At 36.0% G+C, this 10,832-nt stretch overlaps 1 protein-coding gene across 1 annotated transcript in view; it reads left to right on the top strand.

Annotated features, from left to right (window-relative positions):
- Positions 1–10,468, top strand: part of LOC133642204 (methionine-R-sulfoxide reductase B1-A-like) — an 11,082-nt gene extending 614 nt beyond the window's left edge. The window contains exons 2-4 of the mRNA XM_062036282.1: positions 1,614–1,756; positions 1,848–1,962; positions 7,389–10,468. Coding sequence (XP_061892266.1) covers positions 1,614–1,756; positions 1,848–1,962; positions 7,389–7,408 — 278 coding nt within the window. The 3' untranslated portion in view covers positions 7,409–10,468. The remainder of the gene's footprint in view (positions 1–1,613; positions 1,757–1,847; positions 1,963–7,388) is intronic.
- Positions 10,469–10,832: the final 364 nt, after the last annotated feature.

The raw sequence follows: 10,832 nt of genomic DNA, 5'->3' as shown, positions 1-10,832 counted from the left end.
ATACACAAGGCAGACTCAAAGTGCTTCACAGACAACAAAGTGAAATGAAAGAAAATAAAAGCAAAATTAAAATGCAGACAATAAAAATAAAAATACTTACTTACTTACTTACTTAATACCTATACTTTTTACTCGAAGTGTTTCAAGAGAAGTGATTTTTATGATTTTGCCTATTAATATTTTGTTAATTAATATAATCAGAATACAAAATACAAATATTTTCCCCCAATAACACTGAACGAATCTACACAAGGAAAACGCATTTAAGTGTAATGACCACTTTAAACCACTAGATGGCGCCAGTAAGAAACCACCTGTTGTTTTTACTATGGAAAAAGTCCAATCAATAAACAACCTGCAATGAAAATGATTTTAAATTTGAATTTATTAATGGGAAAACCCCTTCAGACGCAGCATCTCGTTTTCAAGACATTTGAAATTGAACACAATACAGTACAACACAGGACAAGTTACACAACAATTACAGACCATCATTAAAGACAATTTTGCTCAGGTACTTCTCGGCTCACACAACTCTCTCAGTATTTACAATATTTACAATAGAATAAGATACTGCAGTAAAATAAATGTAATATTATTAAATTAAATTCCAACCAAGGGCATACTACATACAGTGGCATTCAGTTTCAAAATAAACAAGAGACATTTTTGAAGGGACCAATGGTTGATAAAGCCAATGGTTGATTCCAGTCAAACAGGGCTCTAAAAGAAAAAGACCAGCTCTTTACGCACAGTAGGGACAGTAAATGTAGGAAATTGAGAGTGTCATAGAGGGTAGGATGATGTAAAGGGCACAAAGAAAACATTTCAAATATGTTGGTAGATTGAAATAAATACACTTGAAAATAAAAAGAAACCAGTGGTACAGCATTTCAGTTGAGACAGAGAGTAGTAGTGTTAATGTTATGAATATATATTTATGTACTGTAAAGCACCAGTTCCATTGGCAGCAAAACAGGCGCAGAGAATAATACTACCACCACCATGCTTGACAGTAGGAATGGTGTTCCTGGGATTAAAGGCCTCCAAACATATTGCTGGGTATTGTGGCCAAACAGCTCAATTTTTGTTTCATCTGACATCACATGGCCAAAGATAAGACCTTCTGGAGGAATGTTCTGATATTGTTCTTTACAAGTGTATGTAAACTTTTGACCACGACTGTATCTGCACATAGCTGCCCGAGATATGCCTGTATATGATTCTTTAATTTTGGACCTCCAGAATCAGCATTTTGTGTCATAAAGGTGAAATTACGTCTGAAAGCCTTTCACAAGTTGACCACCCATTTGAAAGTGTAAAATACGATCCACCTTGAAAACGGACAATTTTATTTTGAAAGTGTTTATGCATGAATCCTCTCCAACACAAGCAGGAATTTAACCACCGTGTTGCGGCGACCGGCAGTCGGTGTAAATGGACAGATCGACTCGAATAAAAACGGAACGAGTCCGAGGTCGTGGCAACGACGTTCCGCAGTTGTTTGGCGTACTGTGGAAATCAGGGTTACATCGTCACCGAGCAGAGACTGAACCCGCTGTCAACCACTAGACCGCACCATCAGCTCATGCATTATATCTTCCTTCCTTTAGGGATTTACGCATGTACCAAGTGTGGTCACCAGCTCTTCTCCAGTCGCTCTAAGTTTGAGCACTCGTCTCCCTGGCCAGCCTTCACGGAGACCATCCACCAAGACAGTGTGTCCAAACGCGAGGAGAGATCTGGCGCCTTCAAGGTACAACTACTAGAAAAACCCATTGGCTATTATTCAAGAAGCCATATAAGCTCTGTTAGGAAAAACTAACGGAATCAATGTTTCCATCCAGGTGTCGTGTGGAAAGTGCGGAAATGGCCTCGGCCACGAGTTTGTCAACGACGGGCCTGCTAAAGGGACGTCTCGCTTCTGAATATTCAGCAGCTCACTGAAGTTCGTCCCAAAAGGTACAATGTAACACCAAACTTACCAAAAGTGATGACCTAGACCAGTGTTTTTCAACCTTTTTTGAGCCAAGGCACTCATTAAAAAACGAAACTCAGTTGACAGTAAAAAGTCGTGGTCGGGTATGACTTTAAACCATAACCAAGCATGCATCAATATAGCTCTTGTCTCAAAGTAGGTGTACTATCACGACCTGGCACATCACGCCCTGACTTATTTGGAGTTTTTTGCTGTTTTCCTGTGTGTAGTGTTTTACTTCTTGTCTTGCGCTCCTATTTTGGTGGCTTTTTCTCTTTTTTTGGTATTTTCCTGTAGCAGTTTCATGTCTTCCTTTAAGCGATATTTCCCGCATCTACTTTGTTTTAGCAATCAATAATATTTCAGTTGCTTTTTATCCATCTTTGTGGGGACATTGTTGATTGTCATGTCATGTTCGGATGTACATTGTGGATGCCGTCTTTGCTCCACTGTAAGTCTTTGCTGTCGTCCAGCATTCTGTTTTTGTTGAATTTGTAGCCAGTTCAGTTTTAGTTTCGTTCTGTATAGCCTTCCCTAAGCTTTAATGCCTTTTCTTAGGGGCACTCCTTTTGGTTTAAGCATTAGATACCTTTTTACCTGCACGCTGCCTCCCGCTGTTTCATCTACAAAGCAATTAGCTACCGGCTGCCACCTACTGATATGGAAGAGTATTACACGGTTTCTCTGCCGAGCTCTAGACAGCACCGACACTCAACAACAACACATCATTTGCAGACTATAATTACTGGTTTGCAAAAAATATTTTTAACCCAAATAGGTGAAATTAGATAATCTCCCACGGCACACCAGACTGTATCTCACGGCGCACGGCACAGTGGTTGAAAAACACTGACCTAGACAATAGATAACTGCTTTGGTCATCAAGGAAACAGAAAATTGTGCTTTTTGAGAGTAGGTATTACTATATATATATATATTCAGGCCTTGAACTTTAACTTTATAAGGTCAAGGCAAGTGTTGCCTTGAAGGAGAGCTCATATTTTAGGGCACCAAGGCAAGTTAGAAGGGCTATACAAACAGATTTTTTATTCATTATTAATATCAACTTTTCAGCTTTTTGTCATTTCATGATACCTTTATCTAAATTTTTACATTTTGATAGAGGGAGGTATTTTTTTTAATACATTTTTTTAAGTTATGTACATGTAGATGATGTATCGGGACAGATCAATTAAGAGTTTGAGCAGAAATATGTCGTACAGGAATTAACTACACACAATAAAACATTAACAAAATGCTATGTCACATTAATGTTTTTTGAAGTACCGGGTAATACCTTTGTGGCATGAAAAAAACCCAAGTAATGTATAAAAACCTTGTGTTTACTTTTTGATATTAAAATAAAACACAAAGCAGTTTGGCTAATGAAGATGAAGTCTAATAAACAAGCGTAGTTCTTCTCTTGGTTCAGTACAACAGTTTGGCCAACAAAAATAAAGAGGAGCGATACCTCTCACATCAAATACACAATCTTCACAGCCTGCGTTCAGTTCGATGAGATGACAAAACATTTGAGCTAGTATTGATGTTATTTGAACACTGACACAGTTTGCAGTTAAATAAAGGAGGAGTGAACATCCCAGTCAACAAAGTAAAGACTTTATAAACAAGTTGTGACAACGTTCAAGACACATCGCCTGCTGCAAAACATCAAATTGTTTTCTTCTCCGCTGTATACTTTTAGTGTGGGGACAAGTGTCTCCAATATTGTCCACACCTGTCTCCATCTAAACACAGCAGCCGCTCTTAAACGCCAGCCCCAGAACATCACTGATCTAGAAAATATCTGCATGGAAGAATGGGCCAAAATAGCAGATACAGTGTGTGAAAACAAGGTGAAGACCTACAGGAAACATTAGACCATAGTCATTGCCAACAAAGGTTATATTACAAAATCTTGAGTTGAAGTTTTGTTATTGCCCAAATACTTATTTTCCGCCATAATTTGCAAATACATTTTTGAAAAATCCTACAGTGTGAATTCCTGGATTTTTTTCTCTCTCAGTTAAAGTATACCTATGATGAAAATGATAGACCTTTGTCCTTTTAAGTGAGAGAACTTGCACAATCGGTGGCTGACTAAATACTTTTTACCCCACTCGACCCGAAAGGGATGAGCTGTAGAAAATGGATGGATGCATATATATTTTGAATGGAGAAACAATTTCATGTCAGAAAACCAACAAATTTAGCTGAACTGCACCAATTTTGTCAAGAGGAGTGGTCAAACATTCCAGCAGAAGCTTGTGGATGGCTACCAAAAGCGCCTTATTGCAGTGAAACTTGCCAAGGGACATGTAAGCAAATATTAACATTGCTGTATGTATACTTTTGACCCAGCACATTTGCTCACATTTTCAGTAGACCCATAATAAATTCATAAAAGAAGCAAACTTCATGAATGTTTTTTGTGACCAACAAGTATGTGCTCCAATCACAAAAAAATAAGAGTTGTAGAAATGATTAGAAACTCAAGACAGCCATGACATTATGTTCTTTACAAGTGTATGTAAACCTTTGACCTTGACTATATATATATATATATATATATATTTTTTTTTTTTTAGGTCATATAAGACTTCTTTTATACTTTGTAGTTCATTTAAATAACTTCAGAGAGTGCCATGTGTTTATTATTAGTGTGTGTTCATGTCACATAGGATTTATTTGATACTTTGTTGTTCTATTACATAACTGCAGTTTATTTAGTGCCTCTTCATGTACTTTTTATTTGTACGAACTCGGGCTGTCAAAGGAATAAATATTTAATCGCAATTACCGGTAATCGCATAAAAGTTAATTGCAGATAAATATGTTTGTTTTTTAAGTCTTACCTTAGACATGTCATGTTTTTTCAGATTTTTAATACTAGCAACGTGGGACTGGACAAATTGTTTTACTTCATGCAAATGTTTGTGTATTAACCATGATGCTTTTTAAACAGCTCAACACAAAATGCACGTAAACATGCTCGCTTTAGATCATGACCAACCTAATATAACACAATTACGTAATAACAACCTTAACTGTTAAGTGTGTTTTATAACACCTAGTAATTCCAAGTCTATTCATCCCTTTTCTCGGAGGCGTGGGGGGTGGCTGGAGCCTATCCCAGCTGCATTCAGGCGGAAGGCGGGGTACACCCTGGACATGTCGCCATCTCATCGCAAGGCCAACACATACCGATAGAAAACATTCACACACTTTATCTGGATCCCCCGCACCAGAAGCAACTAAACACCGGTGCCGGATAGTCGCTACAATAATAATTCGATGCAGTATCAGTGTTTCCCATAAACTGCCAAGATACCTGTGGCGGTGGGGGCGTGGCTATGGGCGTGGTCACCATGACATCGAGTAATTTGCATAATTTACTACAATGATATGATTTTCTCTAAAAAGGCTCAAAAAATGTAAACTTACTAATTAATAATAACAGTTTTGTTTTAAACGTCCATCCATCCATCCATTTTACAATATAATTACAACACTTTATGTACATATTTATATACAGATTTGAACAATAAGTTATTCACTGAAATATATTTATTAATTGTGGTTCATACAAAAAATATATCTTATAGAAATATAAAAGCTAAAATGTCTCTTAAAGCTCTGCCCCTTTAATTAGTGCATACTAAATAATTTAACTTTAGCCTACTACTACAACCATATTATTTACCAGCAACATAAAGTGAAACAGAGGCAGAGGTGTCCTGCCACAGTCAGTAACAAATAAACAGAAAACAGTAGTGGTGGTAGATAGACACAGAGCTTCATCAAACATCTGATCCACTGAACAAAGAGCTCCAAAAATCTTGATCCTACACTTCTCTTTTGTAAAGTAAATCTGAACAGCCGATATGGGCATCTACATCAATTATATCAGGGGTCACCAACGTGGTGCCCACGGGCACCAGGTAGCCCGTAAGGACCAGATGAGTAGCCCGCTGGCCTGTTCTAAAAATAGCTCAAATAGCAGCACTTACCAGTAAGCTGCCTCTATTTTTTAAATTGTATTTATTTACTAGCAAGCTGGTCTCGCTTTGCCCGACATTTTAATTCTAAGAGAGACAAAACTCAAATAGAATTTGAAAATCCAAGAAAATATTTTAAAGACTTGGTCTTCACTTGTTTAAATAATTTCATTAATTTTTTTACTTGACTTCTTATAACTTTCAGAAAGACAATTTTAGAGAAAAAATACAACCTTAAAAATGATTTTAGGATTTTTAAACACATATACCTTTTTACCTTTTAAATTCCTTCCTCTTCTTTCCTGACAATTTAAATCAATGTTCAAGTAGATGTATTTTTTATTATTGTAAAGAATAATACATCAATTTTAATTTAATTCTTAATTTTAGCTTCTGTTTTTTCAACGAAGAATATTTGTGAAATATTTCTTCAAACTTATTATGATTAAAATTTAAAAAAAAATTATTCTGGCAAATCTAGAAAATCTGTAGAATCAAATTTAAATCTTATTTCAAAGTCTTTTGAATTTCTTTAAAAAAATTTTGTTCTGGAAAATCTAGAAGAAATAATGATTTGTCTTTGTTAGAAATATAGCTTGGTCCAATTTGTTATATATTCTAACAAAGTGCAGATTGGATTTTAACCTTTTTAAAACATGTCATCAAAATTCTAAAATTAATCTTAATCAGGAAAAATTACTAATGATGTTCCATAAATTTTTTTTTTAAATTTTTTCAAAAAGATTCAAATTAGCTAGTTTTTCTATTCTTTTTTTCGGTTGAATTTTGAATTTTAAAGAGTTGAAATTGAAGATAAACTATGTTTCAAAATTTAATTGTCATTTTTTTCGTGTTTTCTCCTCTTTTAAACCGTTCAATTAAGTGTAAATATCATTAATTATTAATAATAACATAGAGTTAAAGGTAAATTGAGCAAATTGGCTATTTCTGGCAATTTGTTTAAGTGTGTATCAAACTGGTAGCCCTTCGCATTAATCAGTACCCAAGAAGTAGCTCTTGGTTTCAAAAAGGTTGGTGACCCCTGTTTTAGATCATGACCAACCTAATATAACACAATTACCTAATAACAACCTAATCTGTTAAGTATGTTTTATAACACCTGGTAATTCCATATCCATTCATCCATTTTCTCATCGCAAGGCCAACACAGACAGATAGAAAACATTCACACTCACATTCACACACTTTATCTGGATCTCCCGCACCAGAAGCAACTAAACACCGGTGCCGGATAGTCTCTACAATAATAATTACATGCAGCATATACCAAAAACATAAGTATGAATTATTTCTGTGTATTAGACAAAGATCACTATTTGAGAAAATGCATTAGTTCCAGTTGGAAGCAATGAAAAGTCTGCATGATGGCATGTTCTGACATCTCTCCACAGATAAAGTGGACGGACAGTAAAGTGAGCGTTCAACAGGAAGTGCTGCTGGCCCTTTAAACATGTCTGTATGTTGCTATGTAAGTGGTGGTCAGCGAATGAAGCGCTCTGGGGGAAAAGCCCAACATGGGAGCACCAGAGTTCCGATGGACAGCGGTCTCACTGCATGGCAACAACAGAGGAAAGAAAATAATTCAATCATTGACACTCAAGATAACTACACTAATCATGTACAATTGACATTTAGTTCACAGTTTTTACATTGGTTATGCTAGTAAGTTATTGCCTTCCACGGCATAACAAATCTTTCAGGATTTTCAATGCTGCTTGTATTGCTAGTAATTCGGGATTTAAAAAAACAAACCTTTATTGGACATTTTTTGATGAGAATAAAATATAAGCATAATATCTAATGCAAAAATGATATTACATTTTAAAGTGAAGTAAAGGTTTTGAAGTTTTTTCTGACAATACAAGGTGAAACATGGATGTCTTTCAGACACATCTATACAGCCTTATCATGAAAGCAGCCCATATTAATGTTGCTTACCTTATACTGTACATCAGTGATCCTCAAACTGCGGTACGGTACGCGGCCTCCGTCTAATGGTACGCCAAACAATCACTTGCTTAAAGTACAGTGTTTTATTTATTTTCCTATATATATATATTTATAGGCTTTCTCACATAGTCTGTGCAATTTCATCCTATGCTATTCTCATAATCCTATAATGTTTTGGGTTTACGTGGACAAAATAATGAGGGACTCTCGGACAAAGCCTTGAGGGACTCCTCGGCTTTGATGGGAAATCTAGGCTTCATTCAGGCATGTATTAATATATCTAAACATACTTACTAAACTATTAAACATACCTGAAATTCTTAGTTTTTAGTATGCAAAAGAGGGATTTTACAATTGATGCTATACAGACCTCTCTCTGTCAATCAGAATACACTTGGGAAAAATTATTTATGCACTTACAGGAAGTGGATAAAACCAAAATGATAACAAGATGAATGGGGGGAGGGAGCTCGAGGGTGGCTCGAAGCTCAGGAGGTCAGGTCTAAAGTTTTTTCCCCCACATTTGACCAATTTCAGAACATGGTGTAACAAAAGCTCTCTGCAAAGCTTGAAGCGTGACATGTAGAATAAATGGTAATATACAAGGAGTAAAGAGTCTTCCTTGATTTCTTATTAATTATATAATTGATAAGGTAATTAAGTAAGACATTTTATTTATAAAGTGCTTTTCACAGATAAAATCACAAAGCGCTGTACAAAACATAGGTGAAGTAAAACAATTCAATTAGAACAACATCATAAAAAGGATACAAAGTGGATTAAAAATGATAGTTAAAACGTGCATTGACTAAAAGCTTTACTAAAAAAGAGAAGTTTTCAAATGTTGCTTAAAAGTTTCAACACAGTCAAGATCACAGAGGGACTGGTGCAAGTGGTTCCAGAGTCTGGGAGCTACAGCCTGGAATGCCAGGTCTCCACAGGTTTTAAAACCAGTTTTTGGGATCTTTAGAAGACCTTGGCCTGAAGACCGGAGGCTGCGCCCTGAAGAGTAGGGGCATAGCAAGTCAGTGATGTACTGAGGGGAACGGAATGTCAGGACTAAAAATTGAAACTCAATGCAGGATTGAACTGAAAGCCAATGAAGACCAGATAAATCGGGGGTGATATGGGCTGTTCTGGGTCAAAAGTCTGGCAGCTGCATTTTGTACAGTCTGAAGTCTCTTTAGTGTTGACTTGTTGAAAAGAGAATTGCAATAGTCAATACAAGACAAAATGAACGTGTGAATGATCAGGTCCGTGTACTATTGTCCACAACATGTGAGTTCATTGTGCAGTAACATGCAGTTGCACTAATGTATCAGTAGGTGGTGCTCCCTGACCTGTTTGCCTAGTATTTGTGCCTTGGTTGAAACTGCCAAAAACAGTTGATATTTTTACATAAAAAATCTATACCTACTTTCTCAATTAGGTCTGTTTTACACAAGCAGCCCGCATTAACTATAAGAAAAATAAACCCCATTACTGTATATTGTATCCATCTGGGATTTCAAAAAGTGTTTTGATCCCATCAAAGTTTGCCAGGTCACCCGGTGGGCCTGCCTTCAGAACACCGGCCCATGGTGGAATTCCAAACAAAGTGAGGCAATGTGGGCGCGCGTTCAAAAGCTCTGCGCAGGTGTGGATCCACCTGTGTTGCATCTGTGCACTTCCGTTTTATAGCGGCATGGTTGCATTATTACCTGAACATTACTCATAATACGTTGGTTTTGTTAAAGATTATGTTTTACAGCAGGGGTGTCCAAACTTTTTCCACTGAGAGCCGCACACGGAAAAATTAAAGCATGCGGGGGCCATTTTGATATTTTTCATTTTCAAACCATAACAAAATATATGGATTTTGTTTGTTTTTTACCTTAAGGGCTCCCGGGGACCATAAAGGGTCTAAGTCATTAAAATGTTAAAAACAAGTCAAATTATTATTTATTTAATGCTTACAGTAAATCTCTACAGTATATCAACTTCAGGTTGATATAAAGTTAAAAAAACCAAAAAGGTTTTATGCCTTTTCTGTCAAAAACAACTTAGTTTTTTATAATAAAACTGAAATATGCAGTATTTCCCCCACTGCCCAAAACATTCAGAAAGCAATGTTTGATGTGAAGTAATTAGAGCCTTAAAAAGATCAATAATGCAGGACACCATTGATTTTAATTCATTATTATTTTTGAGTAATCACACTGAAAAGATAAATGCAATCCCATTAAATATATTTGGGATCCAAAAGGTGCCCCACTCAGAAAGTGATACATTTTTATTAGTTTTTTTTAAAAATTTTCAACACTTAAGTTACGAGCTCAACTTCAGATATATCTGTCGATTTTACGTTTGAACTATTATTTTGTTTGTTTTATGCTCTTTTGTCAAATAAAATGTTGATGTTTTTGTATGGCAACCACACAATATATGCAATATTTCCCACATAAAACATTTTAAAGTGAAATATTTGAAATAATTGGAGCCTTGAATAGGTCAATAATTCATTATAACATTGATTTTTTTTTTTTTTGAGCAATGGCAAAAAAAGAAAAATAAAGAGACAAAAGAAAAAAAACCCTGCATGGCAGCTTTGTGTCAACATCGCAACTTTTTCTAGTTAGATTTCATCTCATTCCACTTTTTTTAATGTTCTTTTAAAATTTTGCAATAGCATTTCCAGAATGTGTGGCGGGCCGGTAAACAATTAGCTGCGGGCCGCAAATGGCCCCCGGGGCGCACTTTGGACACCCCTGTTTTACAGGAAGCAATAAGGAATGATTAAATAAATATTTAACATCCCTTTTACTTTTATTTAAGACTCTTGTTGGCAAAAACAACATACGGGGAGAGAAACGCCGACGCCACCCTCGTAATTTCCTACGATTTTT

The sequence above is a fragment of the Entelurus aequoreus genome, linkage group LG25, assembly GCF_033978785.1.
Source record: "Entelurus aequoreus isolate RoL-2023_Sb linkage group LG25, RoL_Eaeq_v1.1, whole genome shotgun sequence".
In the NCBI taxonomy this organism is placed as follows: domain Eukaryota; kingdom Metazoa; phylum Chordata; class Actinopteri; order Syngnathiformes; family Syngnathidae; genus Entelurus; species Entelurus aequoreus.
Note: the sequence above shows the minus strand (reverse complement) of the source record. Positions and strands in the feature narration are given on the sequence as shown.